The following is a 25,616-nucleotide window of genomic DNA, read 5'->3' on the forward strand; positions in this document are numbered from 1 at the left end:
TTCCACCTATACTTCTAACTCCTCCTAGACCATGCGACCGATCTGCACCAAACTTGGTAGGTAGCATCTCCAGACCGGCCTGACAAAAGGTTTTGGGTTCTCCTTTCGTGGGCTCTGCTTACGTGGGCTCCGAGTGTCATCAGGGGCGACATGCGCCAGGGGGGACTGGCACCGGGGACGCTTGGACCCCGTCATAACTGCTTGCAGTTCTAGTTCTCATTGCAGTTTTTATCACATTATCCAAAAAAAATCATCATTTGATCTGATGTTTCGAGATGATCATCATCACTCAAGACAGATAATTAAAACAAAACCAGAGGAAATCAAATTTACAGGTAAGTACTTCAGTGTAATGTAACCCAAATTACCCACATAATCGAGCGATTGAGTCTTAGAAAAAGTTTATTTAAGAGACTTCTATCAGCAAGATCCCTCTTGTAAAAATGTTTTATATACTCCAAATTACTTTTAACACAAGCACAACCTGCCTACTAAAATCTGATGGTCCCTAATGAGCTAATACAAGTCCTTTTATCTGCCTATATGTGAGTTCTAAGCCCCATCCTATATAACAGTATTAAGGTCACACAGACCGCTAATCACTGAATGAGCTTGGTGAGAACCTCACTGATTGGCAAATCCCAACACGTCTGACTAAGTACTGCAGTCTTAACGTCTCCACACACTGCTGTGATTTGGCTTTCTCTGCTGAGGAAGTGAGGAATTTTCTTTTGAAGGGTGTAAAGGTTCAGCCACAATGTGAGTGCGCAGCAGAAATGTCAAGTGTTGTAAAAGCATGAAGTGACACTTTTGTCCTTGTAGACACACTGTCTGTTTTCGGTGCCAGTCAGTATCATCTGTACTGCATTAATCATGATTTAGCCACGCTAGCGGCAAAGTTCAAGTCTGTCGATTGGTCGTCAGAGCAACACACCACTTTGGTCCAGACTGAAACATCTATAATTATATATAGTATAATGACATTTTGTACAGACATTGATCCATCCCTAGAAGATAAAGCATACAGACTTTGGTGACCCCCTCACATTTGCTATAGTGCCTCACTTATTTTTAATATTTACCAGATGCAGACTGATCTCAATAAGTGGCGTATGTATGACACGCCAATTTGTATGCCATTTTGGTGTGTTATCAAGACGCATAATTGCTTTTTAGCGTGTTTATCAACAACGTTTGGCCTCCATTGACCTACATTACCTTGCGATTGCGTGTCAATTTATGCCGTAGCGTGCCGTATGCCTTCTTCTTTTCCTAAACCCAACCATCTCGTTCTTCTTTTTTTTCTTTCTTTCCTAGACATACACTCGGATAGCTCAAAATGCGTACAGATAACACACCACTTGGCTTTGAAAAGTGGCGTGTATGTTTATGCGAAGTCATGATGTCACTTTGCCAGATGGATGGGCACCAAATTTTGTACAAAAACATTCTTGGTCCCAAGACAATGTATACTAATAATTTTGGTGATCCTCTGACTTCCTCTGGTGCCACCATGAGGTTGTAATATTTGGCTTTTAGTGAAATATCTCAACAGCTATTGGATAGATTGCCTTGACATTTGGTACATGGGACGATCACGTACCTCTCAGGATGAATGGTAATACGTTTTGGTGATCTCTTATATCTCCATCATTCAACAACTCCTCCAAACCATATGACGTTATGCTGTAGGTTGTTTATTCCCAAACCTGTAAAACAACCCATAGGAGCGTTTCATAAATGAGTGCCCCTAGAGGTGGCAGGAAATACGACCCACAGGAGCATTTTCTGTCCTCCTATCTAAACCACAGAACGTAATGGTCGCAGTTTGGTTAGGTTCAGGCACAAAAACTATTTGGCTATGTTTAGGCACCAAAACTACATAGTTAAGACGATCGAATTTGGGTTAAAATAATTGCAATGTGGTACATTACTTCACTTCCAGTTACGCATGTGACGCAGTAAGTAATCTACATTAGTTCCATTTGTTCCAAGAAGTAAAAGTTTTTTTTTTTTTTTTTTAAACAGGACTCAATCCCCGGTCTCCTGGGTGAAAATCCTGTGTTTGTTTGAAATTAATTAAATCCAATACTTTGGCTTGATGATGACTTGATTGCCGGCAAAAGTTCATTGCCATCAGCCTGAGTTATTCTTTGTGTTTGGTGCTAGTTAGCATATATGTTAACATGCTAACACACTCAACTACAGTGAGACGGTGATCTTTTGTAGTTTTTAGTGAAAAGTCTCGACAACTATTAGTGGATTAACACAAAATATTGTACAAACATTCACTTACCCCCTCTGGATGAATTGTTATAAAAAACCCATGCAACTTCTGGGCAAGACCCGCCCTTCAGTAGCTTTCACACACTACTATTGGCCAAGCATCCATGCACACGCAAGGTAACGTAACCCGATTTGTTCAGGTCCTATCCCCTGACCAATCGGCTAACCTAACCTTAACCACTCAAGTCCAATGCCTAACCCCAACCAATCGAGCTGCTTCATAGGGCGGGACTTGCCTAGAAGCTACGTGGGATCCATAATAACGCGGGTATAATGCAACTTTGCAACAGATGTCGGCGTGATGCTAACATGCTAAACTAAAGATTGTAAACATTAGTTTGTTAAACACAAGGGGGTAAGCTTCACTTTAGAACGCGAACCACCATTTTTTTTTTGACGTCACTTGACTGCGAATAACTTTACATCTCTATTTGTCCATTGTTTATTTCTAAAGAAACATGACAATGTATTAAAGGCTCCATTACCTTGTATCTCACGTTATTGCTCCGTACCAGACGTTTTTGTAAAAATAGGCTAACGATTGTGTCATAACCAAGTGACTTACTGTCGCACAGTAGAGGAATTACCGTATAGTACAGGAGAAGCTCGCAGGCAGTTTTGATTCCCGTGAGCTGTTTAGGTTTACTTACTAATGTTAACTAGCATTTTAGTTAGCAATAATTAGCCTGTGCCTATGTTATCTCCTTACATATACCTACGCTCTCCGTCTCGGTAAGATTGGGAATGATTGAGATTTCTCTTGTCACAGCTACCAGAAAACGTACAACTTTCAGACACGTTGCTCACGTCACATTTACGTTGTCTCTCTCAGTCGGAGGCTGCGCAGTAAAGCAAGAGATCACCGGAAAAGTGCTTCTAATATCCTTCACTGGTCTCCGTCCAGAGCAACGGGGTCTATTGGTCCATTATATACTGTCTATGGTTAAACACCATTTGGCTCTCATCTTGCTCACAGAGCTGCGAGCATGGCTGTCGTCAATGACTTAAATTACTCATTGACTGTATTTACATTTTAATTGCTTTATTTATTATATAGTACAAGTGCCTCATTACAGAGAATCATTATGCCTGGATTTTAATCCCTTCCACTTCTTCATCAATGCCACTGATAAGTATGTAAAAACCTTCCCCAAATAGTTTTCTCTGATCAAACACCCATGAGAAATAGTCAATAATGTAGCCTTGTGCTCTTTTCCCAGACTCTTTATCTTAGTAATGCTGCTAAGTTGGTGCTATTGATGTTTTATCCTGCCTTGATCTATGAACTGAGAAAAGCTGCTCACTCTTCCTCCCTCTGCTAAATACTGGGGTCTCTTCCACTCATTAAGAGGTTATCAATGATTTTAAAGTAGTGTCTTTATCTTACACAAGACACTACAACCCACTACACTTTGTTTTTTTGTTGCTACTGAACCCCACCATCTATACATTTTTTATGACGCCAATCTTGAACTTAATGTGAGCAAGGGATATTGTCATAAAATCATTTGGCGGTTCGATAAAGTTTGTGTGCCAAGAAGGCTGTCTGCTTTTCTGCCTCCTAAGCAATAACATTGAGGTTACTGAACAGCCCTTAAAGAAGTTCAACGACCGGAGGAGAGGAAACTCAGACATAAGGTTTCTGTGGAGGTGATAAAGTGATGAGGGCTCTAAGGTGCCAGAGACGAGGAACAATTTGTTTCTGAAAATGGCCCCTGGACATCGTCCACAAGTATCAAAGCCAACAGAAAAATAATTGCATGAGTGAGCTATGAGTCAGACATATCCTTTTGTGACTGCAGGCAGTCCCTTTTATGTATTTTAATAAGTGACCATTATGTTTTGTAGAATAAAATAAGGAATTATGTTTCTACTGTAATGTTTTGACAATTAATTTGCTGTTTGTCTAGTCACATTACATGGCTGTAGCCAGGATTTTAATTTCCTCAACGCACCCCTTACCCGCTTCAGAAAATGTTGGCCAGACACTTAAAAGGTTGATTAATCTATTCTTTATTGTAGAGCTGGGCAATATATCGATTTTATGTCGATATCGTGATATGAGACTAGATATCGTCTTAGATTTTGGATATCGTAATATCGTAAAATGGCATAAGTGTTGTCTTTTCCTGGTTTTAAAGGGTGCATTACAGTAAAGTGATGTCATCTTCTGAACTCACCTGACTGGAACTGTTCTATTATTTGCCTTTACCCACTTAGTCATTATATCCACATTACTGATGATTATTTATCAAAAATCTCATTTTGTAAATATTTTGTGAAAGCACCAATAGTCAACACTACAATATCTTTGCGGTATCGATATCGAGGTATTTGGTTAAAAATATTGTGATATTTGATTTTCTCCATATCGCTCAGCCCAACTTTATTGTATTGAATTCTACATTTTTAATTAAGTTAACCGTTTTTGCAATTTGAATTCCCTCCATGAAGATGCTGAAATGGTGCTCACTGACAGGAAGAAAATTCAGGGGGAGGAAAACCAAATCCTTTATTTAGTTATTATTATTAAAAATTGACATTTTGGGCCATATTATATCAGCACAAGCGCAACACCCAGCGTGTGAGCAAGTTAAATATAGATCGGAGAGTGTGGTGATTAATAATCTCAGCCAGTCACATCTATAGAGACGGAGCACATTAAAGTCCCGCCCCCACCGGAGGGGGAAAACAGCTTGCCACTCTTCATTGACTTTGTATTGCGTGAAGGTTCCTCCTTGTCAATTCCGTCTGCTAGCAAACAACAGAAAAATGCCTAAAAGCTGCTGTGTGGTGATATACACTACCAACAATGTAAAGAACCCATAAATCAAGTTTTTATAAGCTGCCTGCCTGAAAAAAACTGAGCTTTTATGAATGGCATAACGCTAGGTTAGTGTCAAGATCCCACAGTCTCCCCATTGTCCCAGCAGATTCCTCACTTCTGTATCCACTTTTGTCTTCATAAAAGCTCAGTTTTTCAGTTTGACAGCTTACAAAAACTAAAAAAAGTAATTTTTTTTTTTTTACATTGTTGGTAGTTCATATCCCCACACAGCAGCTTTCAGGCATTTTTCTGTTGTCTTCTAGCAGACGGAATTGGCGATGAGGCACCTTCACGCAATAAAAAGTAAATGGAGAGCCACAAACCTTTTTTACCCTCCGGTGGGCGTGGCTTTCAGGGTATGACGCGGTGCACTCTGTCTCTATGGTCTCATTGCTCTGAAACAGCTGGGCCAATCACAGGAAAGCATGACAACAACTGCTTAAAGTGCTAATCTTATGCTTTTTGGCCTTTTCCCTTTTTTATTGTTATGTATCTTTTTGTGTTATAGGTTTACAAAGTGAAAAAGCCCAAAGTCCACCCCAGAGGGACTTACCATCTTCCAGACTGTTCACAAATTACTCCAAACAGCTCTATTGTAGTCCAGCCTTTACTTCAGAGATAAACGTGGTCACTTTGTAACACACGTTATAATGCTCGCCTAGCTGCTAGCGTGGCAAACCCTCATACTCTGCTTCTGACTGGCTAGTAGTCCTTACCTAGCTAGTGCGCATGTGCGACTCCCAACAAAGATGGAACAGAAGTGCGATGCCTCACTCTGTAGCTAAAACAGAGAGCTCAACACACAGGATGAAAACAGGAGCTGCAGCAATGTGCAGTACAACAAATATATGGTGTTTTTTGAAAATTAAACCATATAAACCTATTCTGGTACAACCTCTAAATACAATAATGAACCTGAAAATGAGCATAATATGAGCACTTTAGCAAATGACGATAAACTCCCGTTTATTTATTTCCTCTGTTCTTTTGGCTAGCTGGAAGCTATGTTGAGCTACTCTTGGACTGAGGGCCTGCACCAGTCTGTCTTTTGCTGTTTGGACAAACCACAAATGACCAAACCTGAACAAGGAGTCTCTGAAGACCACTGTTTGGGCTAGCCGCTCCGGGCCTGAACTTAAGCTAGCCACTGATGCCAACTACAGGTAAGCCCTAAACAACCCACCCGCAGCTTTCAACATCTTTCCTTTAGTCATTACTACTTTTCTTTCACAAACATTTTATGTTTGAAAGTGACCGGAGCCGAGATGCTTATAAGGAGCCACACATAACATAACGGAGCGACATTGCGCCAGAAACTGAGCTGGTTCTGAGATGTCCATTCTCAGCATAACGTCTTAGACCACTTTCCACGAAAAGCTAGCGTTGCTGCCATATTTGAATAAACCTCTCACATGTACAGAGTGTGCGCCAAGCATCAAAATACCACACCGAGGGGCAAATTGAATTTCAATGTAAGAAAAATAGCAAACTATCAGACCGCTGCTTGCAATGGTTGTTGCGCTGCCACAAATTTATAAACAATTTTAGTCTAAAAGTACTGGAATCCTCCTTTAAAAAAACTACACGTTTGAATTGTGGAATGTAAGCCTCCACACAGGCAGGTGCTGTGCTTTTTTATTAATCTTGTAAGTTGTGTTAACGACCGTACAGATGAATTGACGGGCCACGACATGGGGCTCACGCAGAACGTAAGCATGGAACCTTTGGTTGGTTTTGTCCAGTGACATATCTGATAAAGTTTAGTCAAATAGGACAAGAGAAAGTCAGCATTCCTTTGTGCAATTCTACCCAATGTAATGTATACTTGAACTCACTAGTATCTGAGAGACATATTCAGTATAAGCGTCTCTATACGCCATATTTCATTTGATACTAAATCTAGAAGAAACAGAAAAATTCAATAGATTCTTACACTGGTGGCATATTGGATGTCCCTCCATATGTTCGTCTCCCTGGAGAGGTCTGATGTCTCAAACAAGTTGTCCAGCACCACCTCCCCGATCATATCATGCCTTGAAAACCGGTCAAAGTCAAAGACGCTCATATGGAGCTTCCTGATCGCCAGCTCGTCGTAAGGCACAGGAAACTGGAAGCTCTCATCAAACGTGGGGTTGAGCGTCTTCCGGTGGACGCGAGTCTGGAACTTCTTGCGGTCGGGCAGCAGGTAGACCTTCACGTAAGGATCAGATGTGCCGCATAAGTCCTTGGCTGGTAGGTCTGCTGCCTTGAGGATGTTGACCATGAGGGCCTCGTTTTCGTAGTCGTACTTGAGAGAGAAGTTAATCCTGCCGCAGTTTTTGCTGCTGCCGTTCTTGGACGAATCCTCTGATTCCAGGGTCTTCTGTTGGTAGAGCTCTGGCTGGATGCGGCCGATGCTAGTGGGCTTTTCGTCATTGTCCACTACATAGTCATTTCCCAGGTCTAGACTGGTTGATTGCATCTGCCTGGGTAGGTGTCTTTTGAATGAATTGTGCCTGTAGGGTCAGGAGAGAGAGAGAGAGAAAGAGAGAGAGAGAAAGTGACTGACAGGGAATGGCTTCTGGTTTGTGTTTTTGAAGAGCTGTAGTGAAGACGAGCAAGGAAACTCAAAACAGGGAGGTTTTGAATGCAAGGGCCTTGACACACCAAGCTGACCTCAAAAAAAAAGTAGTGCTGACAAAGGGTGACGGATTGTATGACCTCATGTCACCTGATGTCTTCTGTTAGGGTTGCAGTTGATCGAAGACAACAGTCAACGGCTTGTTGAGTTATTTCCTGTGTGAAAGGAAATAACTAGTGGCCTGTATTTTTTATATATATATATATATTTTTTTTTTTTTTTTTTTTTTTTTTTTTAATGCACTAGTATAGTGCCCGTTGAAAATGTGCCTTGTTTGGATGCAACTCCATTGTATAGCCTACTATTGACTTACAGTGTAGGCTAAGTCTACATCAGAGGAAGACATTTTCTACTCTATTTATCTGACAGAGAACGTTGCAGATTCAGAATGTATCACAGAATAGCACAATGAAAATGTGGAGTAATCAGAGAGAGAGAGAGAGAGAGAGAGAGAGAGAGAGAGAGAGAGAGAGAGAGAGAGAGAGAGAGAGAGAGAGAGAGAGAGAGAGAGAGAGAGACCAGCTGAGGTGTTAATTTCCATCCAGGTTTAGTGGCTTGACGGTTAACGGCAGGTGCGTAGCACAAAATTCTGGGCCCTGTAGAAGGGCATTCTCTATGGGCCCCTCCCCGCATCCACAGCTATTCATTCTAGCATATTTTTGGGCCCTCCACACATGAGGGCCCTGGGCACTCAGGCCCTTTTTTCCCCCCAGTCCAACGCCCCTGGTTAACGGTGAAGTATGGATTTGATTCGCGGGCGTGTCTTGGTGACGGTAATGTGTTGTAAGTTAGCTGTAGACTTAATTAACCCGACCCAGGGCAAGTCTGGTGAAAACTGCTGTGTCTGCCCGGTGAAATTTTCTCTCATTGCACAGCGCTGTGAAGGATTAATCTCCGAGATGTTCGGCCTCTGTTTAGAAGTGGTGAATGTAGGCTCCACTGTGGTGAAGCGTTCTGCATGTGGCGTCAGCGTGTGATGTGCAGGTTACCTTCCCCGAAAACATACCCCCAAACACGGACACACATACCATACAGATACGTCTCGCTTTAATAGATAGATAGATTATAACAATTATCATAGAAAGCTAGCCTACTATTCTCATACTACCGTCAGTCTTGTTATATGCTCGGAATACTGATTTAAGAATATGTCTGATTTGTAGGGCTGCTCCATCTTAGTCGATTAGTCAACTAATCGGTCGTTTTGGTCTGAGTCAACTTGGATTTCTTTAGTCGATTAGTCATGTTTTATGCTTTTTTTCATGCTGAATGACTTATTTCCAAGAAACGTACGAGCACAACTCTGGTAAACACAAGAATTAAAGTGGTGCTGTTGCACAGCTCTTTGTGGAGAAACTTAGATTTACAGATCTGTCGATTATTTGATTGATTGTTAGTTGACTAAGGATTTCTTCAATGGAGCACAGCCCTACTGATTTGCATCTGCCACTGTTTAGTTTTGCTTTTCCTTTGCTTCGCACTGGGATTGCATGGTCTTTTGTGTGAGGAATTGGAAAATACAATTAAAGGTGTAGGTGAAATATAAGGAAGTCAAGTCAAGATCATAGTGGCCTAAATGTAGGCGATAACAACAAAACCCGGTGACAGCCACATTGAGCACCACCTGGGGGAACCGATGGTTTGCCGTGTCAGGAGCCGGAATGGAAATGTTGGCTGCTTTAGACCAAGGACTAAAAGATGTGCTTTTTAAAGTCTAGCTGCATAATAAGCAGAACGGAGTCCTAATGGCCACTTATTAACATGGCGAAAACATGCTGTCCTGCTGGTATTACTAGAGCAAAACCTTTCTTCTTCTTCTTCCCTCTATTCCATTAATTCTCATGAAGAAGCCATCATATATAATTAGCCTTATGACTTACAAAGAGATGCCTCTGAGGCAACACAATCTACAGTACGGTTTTCATTATAATTAACTTTGTAGATACCAAATTGCTTACATAGAACATTTCCACCCTCATTAGTGATGTAGGCAATCAAATAAATATGGTGCGCACCATTTCATGTTTGATAAATGGAACTTTTATACTGCATGCCTTTGCGCTTAAATTCTACCCGTGTGTGTGTGTGTGTGTGTGTGTGTGTGTGCATGCATGCCTGTGTGTATCCCTAAGCATATTTACACATGAGTAACCACGTGAGACACACATGTGCGTGTACAGCAGATGACTAACCGAGTGGAGGAAGCCGGCTCAGTGGCTTGCCTCTGCATGCGTTGCGTGCGGCGCAGGAAGTGCTCCCTCATGGAGAGCTGCACATCGGTGGGGATGTCGGGAGATGTATGGCTTATCTTCACTGCCGTCTCCAGGAAACCCATAGAACCCATGGGGTCCTTCACCTTCTCTGTCGCCATGGTGACCGCTGGCTGCTGGGGGCTGGGCAGAAGGAGAGGCGGCTGGAGCAGGCAGAGTTCTGGGTCGCAGGCCGGGGTGGGGGATGGACCGGGGAAATGGGCCTTAGTTCGCCAAGGCACACGGCACAGCTTCCAGGAGACGAATGCAAGAAGGCCCAGCAGAGCCAGGCCGCAGACCACAAACACACCGAGCAGCAGGCCAAAAGAAGCGTCTGGTGGCGAGCGGCGGGGACCAGAAACAGAGGGTCACACAATATGGACAAACAGATGGTGATTACAAGGATGAGAAGGGGGAGAGAGAGAGAGAAAGAAAGAAGGTCTATTAGGACATGATACCTCTGGTGCTATATCAGTGTTTTTTATAGATGACTAAGGACAGCGAGCCAAGTTCACCGGGAGATGTGCGTCATAAATATTAAAGTAACCTCCATTAATCTTCAGTTCAGCCAAGGGATAAGGAAAGCATATTAATGTCAACAGAATTCAAATTGGGTATGGTTTGCACTCATGCACATATTACACTACACATACAAAGATAATTTCCTGTGAAATTAGAGGTAAAAGCAATTATAGTTGTGACAAATGATAAAAACAAAACAATATCATCTTTAAAAAAAATACTAATGGGAATAGAACCAAGGTGTCAGACGCCTTCCTCATGGATATTTTAGTTTTTTTTCCAACCATGAAATGGATAAAAGGAGCCTGGCACAGTCAAACTCATTTATTTTCCAGCATTTTAAATATGCTTCCTGGGGAACAAGCAGCGTACAAAAACTTGGAGATGACCACAAATGCTGACAAGCACTCTGCGGGGATTCACAAGGACCCATTTGAAAAAGAACAATCACAGAAAAACATGCAGGGCTGTAGCTCTTTCTTTTTTTTTGCCTTTTGTGCCTTTTCGTTCCTTTCTTGATTTGAAGTAATTACATGCCTCCACCTGATATTTGGAATATTTTCCCACGCTTTCCGGCTGGGATCGAATTCAATTGCTCTCAATTTTGCTGAGAGTTTTCTTTTCCACACGCCCTGATTGCTGTGATTTATCTACAATAATTTATCTACAACTCGTCTCGGTGGCCTTTCAGAGGGTCCCTGAATTCCCGTTTCCAGACAACACTTCAGAGATAGCAAGATGCTGCTTCAAGGCTCATTGAATTAGCTCTTTTCTAATATTTACCCAGCTCAACCTTTTCTCACTCCAGCAAACTATGAGCATATACAAGCGCTGAAACCTGCAAATGGGGTTAGCTTTGTAGAGAATACACGTGACTTATTGTTTAGATGGAATATATCAGATAACAACAATTCAGATGCTTTACTTAAGAAAAAGTCCACGGCTGAATAACAATCATTGGGTTATTATTTTAAAAGCAGGACACAAAATCTTACGCGAATAAAAAAGTATAAAAATATTGTACTTTTTACTTCACTACATTTAACTGACAGCATTAGTAACTAGTTATTTTGAAGATAAGATAAAAGAAAATTCAAAAAAGATGAATAAAACCATAATTAGCTTAAAAAATACAACACATTGTAATGTTTAAACCAGTAGTTCCCCACATGTCTTGCTTATGACATCATACAGAATAGCACGGTCTAGTCGAGGTCCCTGGTCATGTTTCAGATGTCTACGAGTTGTTTGCATTTCCCCTCTAAATCTCTCTGGTGGTTTCATTTAAATTACTGTTTGTGACCCAAAGAGGTAAACGTATCCAATATTTCACAAAAAGCTAAAATTAGAGAATATCCCAAAAAACTATTATAGAAATTTGTGCATCAGAACTTAGTTTTTTCCTCTTTTTCTGCCACATTGATTATCTCACGACCACTCAGATTTATCTTGTGACCCTTTGGAGGGGCCCGACCCCTAGGTTTGGAAACCACTGAACTACCTAACTGTATATAAAGCATGTAGTTTAAAACTAGCTCAACCAGCTAAAATGGTAAAATGCTACTTATGAATTGATGCATCAGTATCAACAATCAAATAATGTCATGTATAATAATTTATTGTTTACAGGAGACATTTTTCTTCCTTATACTTTTGATACTTTACAGTACATTTCGCTATTAGTACTTGTTGGCTGTAGGGCTATTTTTTACTGAAGTTCAATTTTATTTATAGTATCAAATCATAATGAGTTATCTCAAGACACTTTACAGACAGAGTAGGTCTAGATCACACTATAATTTACAAAGACCCAACAATTGCAACAATTCCCCCAAGAGCAAGCATTTAGTGCAACAGTGTTTAGGCAGAAACCTTGGACAGACCCAGGCTCTTGGAGGGAGGGCAGGGGGGGCAATCTGCCGGTGCCGGTTGGGGGTATGCTAAACAGTGGCAATTATAACCGTAACAAAGCTAATGAAACTATGACTAGCAATAATAGTTGTAGCATTTCAGGGCGTAGCAGGGCATAGCAGGGCGTAGTAGGGCGCGGAGCAGGACCACGATGGCAGCTGCAACCATGATTTAGGTGCCACCCTAATCTAAGGAAAACTGCAAGTTTAAGTAAAGGATATGATTTTGTCTCCCAACACGTAGTAAGTAGAAGTACTCATTATGCAGCAGAATGGCTCCTGGCTGTAGTAAAAATTACAATACTTCAAGTAACTTCAAATAATAGCCCGGGCTTCTATTTACCCAAATCGCCGAAATGCACCGGCTTGTATTTGAGACAGGCGTCTATAAGAGACAGGCCTTTAATTGACAATAGGAGGTTACCACATTATATTAATTTTTTCTAATTCGTATTATTCATATTTAATTAATATTTATAATAAATAAAAAAAAAGCTGTGGATCCACTCACACACGCTCACCTCCAGCTCTTCACTGACCTTCTTCCTCCCTCCACCTCGCAGTCTGGCCCTTTTGTCGTCTTCCTCCGACAGACGTTGCAGTTCTGCTTTATGTTTACGACATTCTCGCACTCTCTTAGGATCAATCGAGAAACGTCTTGCCGCTGCTTCTCCCGAATTTTGTTCGGCAAATTTGACAACTGTCAGCTTAAATGTCAAATCATACTTTTTTCTTTTTGTCTCCATGGTGGTATTGAGAGAATTAAGAAAAACTGGAGACTAAAAGAAAGTTCGTTAACCTGTTTGTTATGTTGCCATAGTGATGAGTCGTTTATGAACGGTTGCGTCTGTCACGTGAAATCAAATCAAAACATAGAACAAACGATCTGACGGGTTTTAAAAGATCAAATACAACCCGACACGAAAAAAAAAAAAACAGACCAGGCCTCTATGTGAGACCGGCCTTTATTTACCCAAATCTGTTGTCACACCAAGCGTTTAAAAGAGACAGGCGTCTATTTGGGACTCGGCTATTATTTGAAGTTTTACGGTGTTTGCCTCTAAAATGTAGTGAAGTATAAGTATAATTCCACCTCCGGTCTTTGATGTCAAATGGTCTTAAATAACTCACATTAACAGTCGTTTGACAAACTTTTACTGCTTTTATGTCCAAACTTTTCGTAGTTGAGCAAAACGGTATAAAAAGAAGAACATTTACCACCTCCCCAACAAATTACAAGCTTTCTCGTTAAAGATTAAAACTAAATGGAGTGTCCACTAAGAAGAATTTATAGCTTAGCCAAGCGGTGGACAGGATTTCAAGTCTGGAGGATTTCTGCCTGAGGAGGATTTCTCAGCTGTCCACAGCCCTGGCCTCTCCATGTCATCTGAAATTTCACACAGCTCCCCACAAAGCTTCATCTTGACTGGACTGTCGCTCGCAGAGTCTTCATCCGCCGTCACGGCCAATTGAGGCAGATCCTGCGATGTGGTACCAAAATACAAACGCCCGTGGTGACAATCTTTCAAAACAAAATGCCTTGACAGGTCGGAAATGTGTATTGCAGTGTGTAACTCTGGCTTGTTTTACTTTTTTTTCACTGCAACAGCACCCTTCGAGGTATTGACAAAAGCAATATATTTTTTCTATATTTTTTTTTTAAGCTTGACACTGTGCCCACCCAGACAAAATCAAGACAATTCTTTGTCTTACTATTATATGGTAGATAATCATGCTAAACATTTTGGAACCATAATGCTTTGCGGATGGAAGCAGGAAGTATAATGTTGCTATAAATGCAGTTAATTATGCTGTGGGCCACGTTGTTTTAGCATGTATAATTCTTTACATTTTGGCAAATTTACCCCATTAAAAGTAGGCCGAATTAGCTATTAGCAGTTCCTGTTTTCAATGTTTGTATGAATGTACAGATAATCACCGCTGGATTCATTTAAAACTGATTGAATCTTAAAAACATGATGATTCTCAGGCAAGTTCTGGGTTTGTAAGGAACATATATTTTTTTTTTATATTCCTAAACAGATTTATGGACGTTTATTCGCAATAAATATTGGGGATAATGAGGTCCCCCAAAAGTGTACGTACCATTGAATTTAAACACGTGTATAAATGCTTGTGTGTTCAGATTTAACTCCGTTATGACTCAGAGAAGGAGTGCGATTTCTGACATGAATTGCAATCAGGCGCTAAGGGTTTTTAAAGCACCTTAAGAGCCTCCATGAGCTGTGCGTCCCAGCCTCTGCTGCAGCGCCAGCTGCTGACCGTGTTGGTAAACGGGCCAAATGAGTGGGCCAAACCATAGTGACTAACTTCCTGTTGTTTTTACTGTAGAACATCTGCATGCACCTGTCTCTTTCACATCTGTATCATTGCATAAAGTGAACCACGCAGCAAACGCTGTCCGTGTGAAGTTTTTAAAAACTGTAACCGTACTTGAAACCACTTTATCGGCATCACTCGCTGTGACTTCAACAAAACAGCCGACGTAGTTTGCGCCGATCGCACCTCTGCGTGTGTGTGTGTGTGAGTGTGTGTGTTTGTGTCGGAGCACCGCTCTCTGTCAATTATCAGAGAGGACAGATAAGCTTGCGCTTACGCGCTCAGGTACCTACATTTCGACATTTAACGTGCAAAAAACGGGGGCAAATTTGCTGGTCGCACATGTGCGACTGGATGTAAAATTCAGTCGCACACTCTCAAATTTTGGTCGCAAAATGCGACCATTTGGTCGCAGTCTGGGGCCCTGTGAGTCACATCACAGCTGCAACAATCCTTTTGTAACCTTCGCAAAATGTATGGAAGATGCGATAATTGATAAAGGTATAAAAAGAATAGAAATTGTGATTTAAAAAAAAAAAATCAGAAATGTTTAGCTTATGATTGTTTTAATGATAATCACAGCAGATGGCATCAGTCTAGTTCGGTTCGATGAAGTTAATGAGAGAACCAAAGCACTGCGATGCCTAAGTCATTTCAGTTATAATGACTGCAAAAATAGAAGTGTTAATTTCCTTCTCTTACCTTCTAGTGTTGAGTAGGCGAGACCCACTGTATGCAGAGAACTAATGATGCAGAGATAGTGGGACGGAAAGAGAGAGACTCATGAAACGTAAGAGAGTGATTGAAAAGCCATTGTTCTTCCTCTCCAGACAGATGGGTAATGGGGCAGAGCTGTGTGAACATATTCACTCCCTCAGGACCCGACAGCTTGAGACTACTAGACTTACCTCTGGGTTTAGCACACAATTAATGATCACACCCACGCTACGAAGCGGTGGACTATCACTATCCTGCAGTCAATCAACCAAAGGGTATCCTTTTTTTTTTTTTTTTTTAAATGCTGAAAACCCCTTTCACAATCTATACTTCAGAGAAGGGCTGCATAAGATATCGTTTTTGTTAATCATCATCGTGATATCAACGATATACACATCACAAAAGGCCATTGCATATTGCGAAAGACATACTTTTTTGTGTAAATTGAAGGAAAATATCAGCAAACTTCACTTTTAAAATGTAAATGTCCTTTTTAGTAGCGCCTTTTAGATTCAATTCAGTGTTCAGTTTGTTGAGTTAAAGAACGTTGGAAATGATTACCTTTCATTTGTATTAAATTCAACAAGCAGATTGTTGTACTTGAGCAGACTACTGAAAGCAGCAAAAATGCAGAACTGAGTTCACTCTTATATTTGTTTATTTATCGCAAGTAATATTGTTTTCGCGATATTCAGCAACATTCTCGCATATCGCATGTTTTCCTCATGGTGCAGCCCTATTTCAGAGGCTACATCAATGTCACTATAACGCTCCTCCAGGAGGATTTGGGGCCAGGTGCAAAGGGCAAGGAAGTGAGGCACCGCTGTGTGAAAGACGGGTATTACATTTAAGAAAAAAAGAAATAATAAAACCGCTTAGGTATTAACCTCTGAGCACGGGGGCCTTGCGTGGATGCAGTGACAGCTCCGGCGCTCCAAAAACGTTGTGGCATGCTTACCCTTTCCCACAAGCTGAACCACATCCAACTCTGCAGCAATCAACCGGTGGCTCTACGCTCCCCCGCTGCCACTTTGCGTGTTCTGGTATACCATCTCTGTTTGATTCATGTCCTGAAGTTTCTTGTTCATGCCGCCTAGTCTCACCAAAACAGACCTCGTCTCGACATTATCAGGGTGTTTCTCAGAGCGCACGAAACACAATCAAGGTTTATTTATTTGAAGTCGAGTCGAAGAGCAAAGTGAAGCCCGAGGGGCTTTTATTTATGTATTTATTTTTGTCAGGCGCTAACCTGGTTTCCATAGTAACCAGGCCATTAGAGAGGATAGGCGCTCTCTCGGTTTGCGGTCATGAATTGACACATCTTAGAAAGGAAAAGTCCATTCCACCGCAAATGGTACACACACGTCATAGAGACAGCAAAATGCTGTCTGTACGTTCCTTTACACAAGCTGCAGTCTGCAGTGTGATGGACACTATATAGGCTTTGATACACTAAGGTGAAGCCAGTGGTTTTATTGTCCTATAAGGGACTGTACACAAATTGTGGAAAAGTGAAAAGTGGAAAACGTTATGTAATTTGTCTTTTATTTATTTTTTTTAAGATTTGTTGTAAAAATCAAGGGTCAAATGGTTAGTTTTGAGAAAAACTGAATACAGTATGGGTATAATTGATTACTCTTGGATAACAAGTACAACCACCTTCTACAGTGAGGAAAAATGAAAGTGAGGAAAAACCAAAGTTAAAGATCCACCAAATTTAAAATTCTAACACAAAGAAAGTGGAAGGCAACGGAAAATACATGCATCTGGCAGAATTTCCTGCGGCACCGGAGCAATCCCAGGAAGTGGAACGTCATGGATATAGACTACTGTGTCATGCACTGTTGGCTTGAGTTACTGAAAGACCAATATCTAAAGATGGAGGTGAGTGCTGGTGCTGCCTGTGCCTTGTAGCCCAGAATTACTCACGCTCTCTGCCATTCAAACATGACATTTATATGTCCGCGGGGAAAAGAAAAGAGCTCCAAAAAACATGCAAATGTCTTCGAGCAACAAGAAAGATAGTTTAGAAGTTAACTTTCTTTGATTTTAATTCCTTATGACATTTAAATCTTATGACAAATTAATAACTTTCTTCCAAAAAAAAAAAAGAGGACATACTTTTTTCTTGAAGCAAATTATGCAACAGTGGTAATGGTAAATTGTAAGGTCAAAGTAACTTCAACCCAAACATTTAAATTTCATACCCCAAAACACCCACTTACACCCACTAACATTTGTCTTTTGAAAGAGTGAGAGAGGCGAATGAAGAGCAAATGGAGGAGAGTTTAAGGGTAGAAGAAGACCTGGTTTTCCCTGCTTTTATAAGACTAAGGTGTAAGCACCCAAGCTGAATGAATGTAAAATCACTGAGCATCAAAACAAACTGAATGATACTCCGATTAAATGATTGTAGTTGGTCCCTGTTGGACTTCCTTAGCAAGTTTTGTCTTTTATGTTATTTATTTAGTATGTGCTCTAGCTTTTCCAACATCTTAGACACAGATATGGTAATAATAATCATTTTCTTTTTAAATATATTTTCTTGAGGGAGGAGGACCCCTAAACCACTCAGCCAAATATGCACAACTAAGTCCACAAACCCAGGGAAAACACTGGAAGAAGACATCAAGTAAATGTACAGCAGAGTTTGCAGTTTTGTGCACTGTATTGGAAAGCTGTAGCAGGTAAAGCTGACACATTCCGGCACGTTCGTGACATCAGAAGTTGGCAGGAAACAACAGGAAAAAAAACTGGACCGGCATAATGGCAATGGTAAAGATGTTTATATTCTTTCTTTTAGCGGGTTTACCCGTGTTTAAAAAACCCTGCATATACATGCAGATTTTGGTGGGAAAAAAGGATATAACCCTTACTCTGCACATATGCAGATATTTATGAAAAGAGATATTGTGGCCTCTCGTCCATACACAAACAGAATTTTATGTTTAAGGTGCAGAATTTTCAAAACGCTGATTAGTGTATCCTTGTGGAAAACGGAGCGTTTGGGAAACAAAGTCATCTCCTTATTTCGCACATGCCCATTGTTGCTTTGTGTAATGAGCACGCGTCCGACAACGACAACAATGTTGTGTGTTGTAAGCAGCGACTCCACCTCGTCGTCCGTCCACACATATTAGTCACATTTCAGTTTCACGCCTTGGGCCGTGTACCAGAAAGATAAATAATTAAAATATTTAGCTACTGGGCGCCTGGGTAGCTCACTTGGTAGAGTGTGTGCACCCACATATAGAGGTTTACTCCTCTTTGCAGCGACCCCAGGTTCAACTCCGACCTGCGGCCCTTTGCTGCATGTCATTCCAATGTCATTCAATCTAATTAAATTGTATACGTTTCCGGAACACACTTGTTTCTAAGCTGTGAATAGTGGCTTTCCTGTCTTCTATCCCTAAGGGGGGGAATAATGCGCTTTAATCTTGATGTGGGTACCTCAGCCGTTTTTGGATTTCTGTATCCCATGGTGTCTTTTTCGGAGCAATCAGAAAATCCCATAATCCCTCCCCCCAGATCCCCAAATCCTAAAGCCCCACCACGCGAAGAGGAGTTTAGACTGCAGCAGATCAGCCAGAGGTGTGAAGAGGAATTTGAGGCTGTGTGGAGAAAACCATTATACTTTCACACCACACCAAGGTGGAAAAAAACACATTATAATTACTATGGAAAAAGCCTCTAAATTAGGCTCCAAAAAAGCATGTTTTAGTAATTATGCTTACTTAAAATATTTAGAGTCGTTACCCATTATTGATCGCTTTAATTTAAAGTTTAGCTGTGTGTAGAAGTTTTATAGATTAATATAGTGAGTAAACACTGAAAGTAGCCGGAATGAAAAACAAGGTTACTAAGAGTTGTATATTTCATTACAGAGTAAACATCCATCCAGAGTAGCCAGCTGGCAATAAAGATAAAAGCGACAGAACCTTTTAAAGACACAATTGGTTTTTCTATTTTGTGAACTCAGCAGCCTTAAGCAGAAAAACGGAATGTTGGGTATTACGTCACATGCAACAGTGCAGACAAAAGATTTGGGGGATGCACCTTCTCTTGCCATTGTTTATCAGTCTGGTTGACAGCTGCAACCTGCGAGGCCAAGATATACTGTCAAGTGGAAATATGTTCAAATATCTTCGAGCTGTCTGTTAGAGCAGGGTGGTGTATTTTATTTTTTTTTCCCGTTTTGCCAAAATATGCAACAGAGATGTCTTGGTGAAAATGTTCAAACTCAGTGACAGCTGAAGGATGGAGGCACCCAGACGGACAGATTTTGCTGCTGAAATGCAAAATAATAACCATATTCAACTTGACTCATCCCCATAATAAAAAATAAATAAAATGGAAATAGACCTCAGCTAGAATCTATAATTTCCGAACACATAGTAAAAGCTCCAAAAGGTGATAAGGATTTAAAGCCAGATTAATAAAGTAGGGTGTTGTTTGATGTAGGTGGGGAATTGTCAGTGTTTGTGCTCCAAAAATAAAAGGCTTTAGCCAGCAGTCGTTTAGCTTAGCTTAGCACAATGACTGGAATCAGCCTACCAGCACCCTTTGAAGTAGGGCTGTGTATTGGCAAGAATCTGACGATACGTATCACGAAACATGAGTCACGATTCAATAAATTGCGATATATTTCGATACTGTGCGTAAGGCGATATATTGGGATTTTTTTAAAGTATAACTTTAGAAAAAACATATTTAAAAAAGACATGATGTGCATAAAAGAAGTTTACTTTAGGCAAACAATTCAGTACACAGAAAATCAAACTGCCAGTTTGGGATTGTGGTTCACAGGTTCTTAGTGAGCTAATGTTTATATGCTAAAGTAGGCCAAAGTTCAGCCATAGCTACGTTGTTAGCTTCTAGCAAAAAAGTCAGGCACTGCTAGGCACTAGTGGTGCATCTCAACATAGTCATCTAGTGATAAGGGTTTAACACAACATAAACCTGAACCACTGTCTTAAAAAAAGAAAAAAAAATTCTATATATTTTTTTTAATTAAAAAAAAAAGATATTGCCTTTTTTGAAAATCGATACAGTATTCTAAAAATAAAATATCGCTATACTCGCTATGTATCGATTTTATTCTTACACCCCTACTTTAAAGTAAATCCTACACACTGTTCCTTTTTTAAATAAATTTTTTTGTCACCCGATTGGCGCACACACTCCATGCCTTGTATTCCCACTGTCTCACTATACATAATGACTTGAGGTTGCTACTCGAGTTGACTTAAGAGGGTTCAATGTGCCGGTGCTCCCACTCAATAATCCACCCAAGAGAGACTCTCAGAAGGCTGTTGTCTCCTCCCCAAGTGTGAAGTTAATCAAAGTGCACTCTCTCTTTCCCTGCACGTCGCCAAATCCTCCTCCTCCTACACTGAGTACGTACATAGCATTCCACTATTATTGCGATATATGACAATATTCCGAATTTGATACTTGTCATTTAAACATCATATACTGATTGGATAGTTTGAATAAGGCCTTTTTTTTTTTTTTTTTTTTTTTTTTTTTTTTTTTTTTAAAGAATATAGCATTTTCCGATTAAGACGTGGGATATGCCGGTATTATTCAGATTTTAGGAGCTTTCTTTGGACATGTATACTAGGGCTGGGACGATATGCTTTTGTCCCAATCCGATTCTTTCACAATACATGGGTGCCGATTCAATTTGTATTGTGATTTTCTTTTCCTTCTTTAACGAAAACAAAAGTTGAATAATGCACTTCTAGAGACAAAATATCATAAGACATTTCTAAAAACTAATTGTTTTCTAAAAAAGAATGCACATGTCAGTCAGTCAGTCTGACATTTCTATTCATTTGTAAAGAAGTTCATTTTCTGCATGTTCTGCTTTCGCTCTGTTTTGCTGGAAACTGATATGATGTAGTCGCCATCAGCGGTACCGTATAGACAGAAAATATTTAGGTGACTCATTGGTAAAAATAAAGTGTTCATAAGTGCATTCGGAATATGCGTCTGTTCTGGCTCTCTGTGCGTTGATGGTTGTTGTAAACAAACCAAGCAGCCAGCAGTTTGAAGGATCTGCAGTAGAGATGCATAGTCAAAAGAAAAGAAGGAGAAACAGACATACTTTCAAACCACAAGACTTGTATATTAACAGGTTTTTGGATATGCGCAAACATCGCAACGGCGGCCTTTTTAAGAAGGTCTTTGAAGTAATCACAGAGGGAGGGAGGTGGTTTTTGCATGGTCGAGCAAGTATGCCACAGGTGGAAAACTTTCAGATAAATCCTAAACTGCTTATTCAGAATATTGCCTTTTTCAGAATAAGAGCAAAAACTGGAATATTATAATAATGTATAATGAAAATGTAATCATTGTTATCTAGAAGTTGGAATATTAAACTCACTACAAAATTCAATATATTTTGGCCTGAGCACATTTATCGTAGTGTCAAATGTGGTTTGATTGCTGTGTTCTGCGGCCAATCAGAAGCCACGGGGGAGCCTCTTGCGGCGCTGTGATTGTTGAGTTGGGTCCAGCATTAGCATCTGGTCATATCACATAATTAACCTGCGTGTTGACCAGGAGCCCCTATCTCTGTCGCACAGCTTTGAGCTGCCAGGTTGCCATGGGGGCTGTTTGCAGAGAGTACATGTTGGAATAGATTGCCGAGGCGTGTTCAAGAGAAAATAACCATTCACTGTTGCATTTCTGTTGCAGTTAACCTTACCTATGACAGATATACTGCAAAATAAAACCATTACTCATTGGCACTAAATGACACTGTGACTTTCTTGTTTTCTCTGAAAACTTCATTCTAGTGCTATCAAACGGTCCCCATTAAACCAAGTTTTAACTTGTATGTTTTAAAACGTAATCACCGATGACATTTAATAGCACCTTCAAAATCAATCATTTGCAGCATCTTTGATAGATGAGTAATGTGAATTATTGTAAAAAATAATGCATATACAGAATTTTTAAATATTTTAATGGTAAGTGTGCTTATATAGTCAAATTAACACTTGATCCTTTTGTATCATTGGATGCCAAACAAATGTTATTTCATTGACAGCATGTCAAAAGCAGCAAACTACACACTAAAACTAACTACAACTTAAAATTCAAGCTACAACTAAGTTCTTTAGGCTTTCTTCTTTTTGGGATCCAATTTTGATTATTTTTTAGCACCATTTATCATACAGGCATACAGAATACATTCCAAATACATGCCAGGTAATGTCAGGTGGTGCATAGAACAGTTCTTTAAGCTTTCTATACTCTGTTAAATATTATTTTGCATCAGTAATATATGTAAATAAAGGACTAAAACAGGTAACAATATTTAGAATTGTGATTAATTCAGAAAGATGTTAAGTTCAACTCTATTTGTAAGTACGGCTGCAATTTATTTGAAGTCTAAATTAGTATTTCAAGCTGTGCCGAGTCAGACTTTTTTGAGCAAAGAAACTCCATCAGGTCTCCGTTCGATTGCCCATGAGACGCTACACTTGTCTTGTTTACCCAAATAAAAAAGCTGCTATGTGACTGGTGGGAAATCATCTTCTCCATCCTCATGAAGTACAAAACTAAATGAAACTTGCATATTTAAAAACGGTCTCCTCAACAGCAGTAAGCAAACCTCTGCCCAGGATAAGCCTGGTCATCATTCTTATTGTCAACGAATCCCATGAAAAGACCAAAACCAGCAATGAGTTGGTTCTATTACCAAGTATGTCTGTGTAGTTAAAGCCTGATGTATCTTTTTTCCTCCATTGTTGACCAAAAACTATTATTAACACATCAATGAGCCACACTGTTAGACTGCGTGACGTCTTCCTGCATCACAATGAGCATGAGCACCATTGCTGCGAGGGAATCGGCTTACGCCGCTGTGCCACGATCTCGGCATCACTGTGATCTCCCCTGTTCGTCATTGTACTTCCCGACAACTTTGATCTTTAAATCTCCATCCCCTTCTCCAACTGCAAAACCAAATGGGATCGCGCCTTTGCTGTTTTAGCACCAACCCTCCGAAATCATCTTCTCAAACTATCAGATTTGCTGAATCTTTTGAGAAAAAGCATTGCATAGAAAGATAGGCTTTTAAAAACCTATCTTTCTATGCAATGCTTTTTCTCCATCTTCATCCCTGTCTCATGTTTTGTTTTAGTTTGATCAGTCTCATATTGTGCTATATATTGTTGTATAGTTATATATATTTTTTGTGTCTGTGTGTGAAACACTTTGTGACTGTGTGTTTTAAAAAGTGCTATATAGGTAAAGCTTTACTTACTGACCTGGCCACACACCCATTGAAAGTAAAAAATAATGTACGTAGTGTCAGTGACTTCATCTATTGGTTTGCGGACTGCCTGTTTTGAAGCCAGGAGTTTGCATTTTGGAGCCAGAAGAGAGACCCGTATTTGGACAAAAGGGTTGAGCTGGGGAGGATGACTCGTCAAAGCCAGTGTTGTGTACGGTTTCAGTCGTGCTGCGCTAAGCTAAACGCGAATCATCCTGCGGAATTTTGCATACGGGTTAACGCAGACGCCCGGGTACTGGTGCCGTTCATCTGCATGTACGGCAGTACACAGAGCTGGATGAAAATCGACAGACTTTCCCTTTTAAGTTAGCAGCTAACGCCGGTGTTGGCTAGCTAGCTTGGTTAGCAGAACGCTAAACAAGACATTTTTTTGGGCGACCAGAATGTTCTAATTAACTTTGATGTTGTGAAAACACAGTGAGAGGGTCAAAGTTTAAGACAACACGGACAACAACCGATTGTGCTATGGTTAGCATTGCTAAGCCTCTGCTACAATTGACAGGTTAGCGTGTAGCCACGCCCTAAAGTATCCCCTGCTTTATCGTCTGTTTTAAAATAAATTGGACCATAATTAACTAAATGAACATGTATACACATACATGCTGTATCGAAGAAGACTTAAACTAATTGTGAAAATGTTTACCGAAGTGATAAATTAAGGCAGAAATAGGGTCATTTCCCCATAGAGTTCTATGGAAACAGACTTCTCTTTGAAGCCAGTGGAATCGCCCCTGCTGGAAATTCGATAGAACGCAGGTTAAAGGCACTTCCTCATTGGCTTTACTTTTCAGGCCTGCAAGCTGCCGCTTGCCACAAAGTGAGCTAACGCTATAGGGTTTGCTTTATTTGATATGGTACTGTCAGTCTGGTACAGTGAGTCTGGGGCTTTGCTAGCTTATCCCAGTTGGTTATCCAGGCTTGCGTGCTAATGCCCATCCACCATCCTGTCTGAACATTGGCATTGGACGTAAATCACGAGATGCAGAATTGTCCGATACGGACTTACTGCCTGTAGGGATACTGGGCTGAGACAAACACACCCGTTTGTAAGTTGGGTTTGGACAGAGCGCTGACAGACAGAGGTCTCTCTCTACAGTTATGACCCCATGATCTTGAGACACCTCGTTATTGCTCTCGTTCTCCACAGCAGCCAAAGTCCATTAGGTAACATGCCATTCGCACAGCCCACAGACAAGTGCTACGTCTGCTTCCTGCCTGATCCATCATCCTCCACAGCCTCATCTCACACAGTCGCACCGTCATTCTGTAGCTAATGAATTTTTACCGTGCAGAGAGTTAAAAATATAATATCCAATATATGGTCGTATGATTTTGTTTTGTACGAGATGTGAGGGAAAAGAATATCATGAACCAGCCAGAGTTTGAACCTCTATAATACAAGAAACTCCTGAGACCAGCGGAGCAGGTGCATGATGCTATCAAATAATACAGGTTTGAAATGTACGACTTTCCAAGGGTGGAGAACCTTTTTCCTCAGTTCGGTTCAGCTCGTTTCCTGTTTTTAATGGATTCATTTTTGTCGATTTAGGGGTGGGTGGCACAATAGGGCCGGGGGGGTGGGGGGTGTGTGTGTGTGTGAGAGAGAGAATGTATGTGTGAAAAGTGCTTTAGAAATAAAGTCTGATTTTATTGATTTTATTAACTTGGCCCATGCTTCCTGCATGCCACTATATGCATGTTTTAATTTGCAGAGGTATCACAATAAAACTAACAGGCTTCAATCTGGCTCCTTGTAAAAATAGCGTAAGCTCATTTTCAGTCTCAGTAATTTTCACCACCAGGGATTTGAAATGGATGTGCTACATCCATTACAGAC

General features: G+C 40.5%; 2 protein-coding genes across 4 annotated transcripts in view; one reads left to right on the forward strand and one right to left on the reverse strand.

Annotated features, from left to right (window-relative positions):
* syt6a (synaptotagmin VIa) overlaps nt 1-13,160 on the reverse strand; it is a 28,700-nt gene extending 15,540 nt beyond the window's left edge. The window contains exons 1-3 of the mRNA XM_028582022.1: nt 12,926-13,160; nt 9,926-10,316; nt 7,047-7,608 (exon numbers count right to left, since the gene is read on the reverse strand). Coding sequence (XP_028437823.1) covers nt 7,047-7,608; nt 9,926-10,316; nt 12,926-13,160 — 1,188 coding nt within the window. The remainder of the gene's footprint in view (nt 1-7,046; nt 7,609-9,925; nt 10,317-12,925) is intronic.
* Nucleotides 1-25,616, forward strand: part of klhl21 (kelch-like family member 21) — a 184,736-nt gene that overhangs the window by 14,213 nt on the left and 144,907 nt on the right. For all 3 annotated transcript variants that reach the window (XM_028582026.1, XM_028582027.1, XM_028582028.1), the window contains one exon: nt 6,109-6,276. The gene's annotated coding sequence lies outside the window, so the exon portion shown is untranslated. The remainder of the gene's footprint in view (nt 1-6,108; nt 6,277-25,616) is intronic.

This window comes from Perca flavescens, chromosome 7, assembly GCF_004354835.1.
Source record: "Perca flavescens isolate YP-PL-M2 chromosome 7, PFLA_1.0, whole genome shotgun sequence".
Taxonomy (NCBI): domain Eukaryota; kingdom Metazoa; phylum Chordata; class Actinopteri; order Perciformes; family Percidae; genus Perca; species Perca flavescens.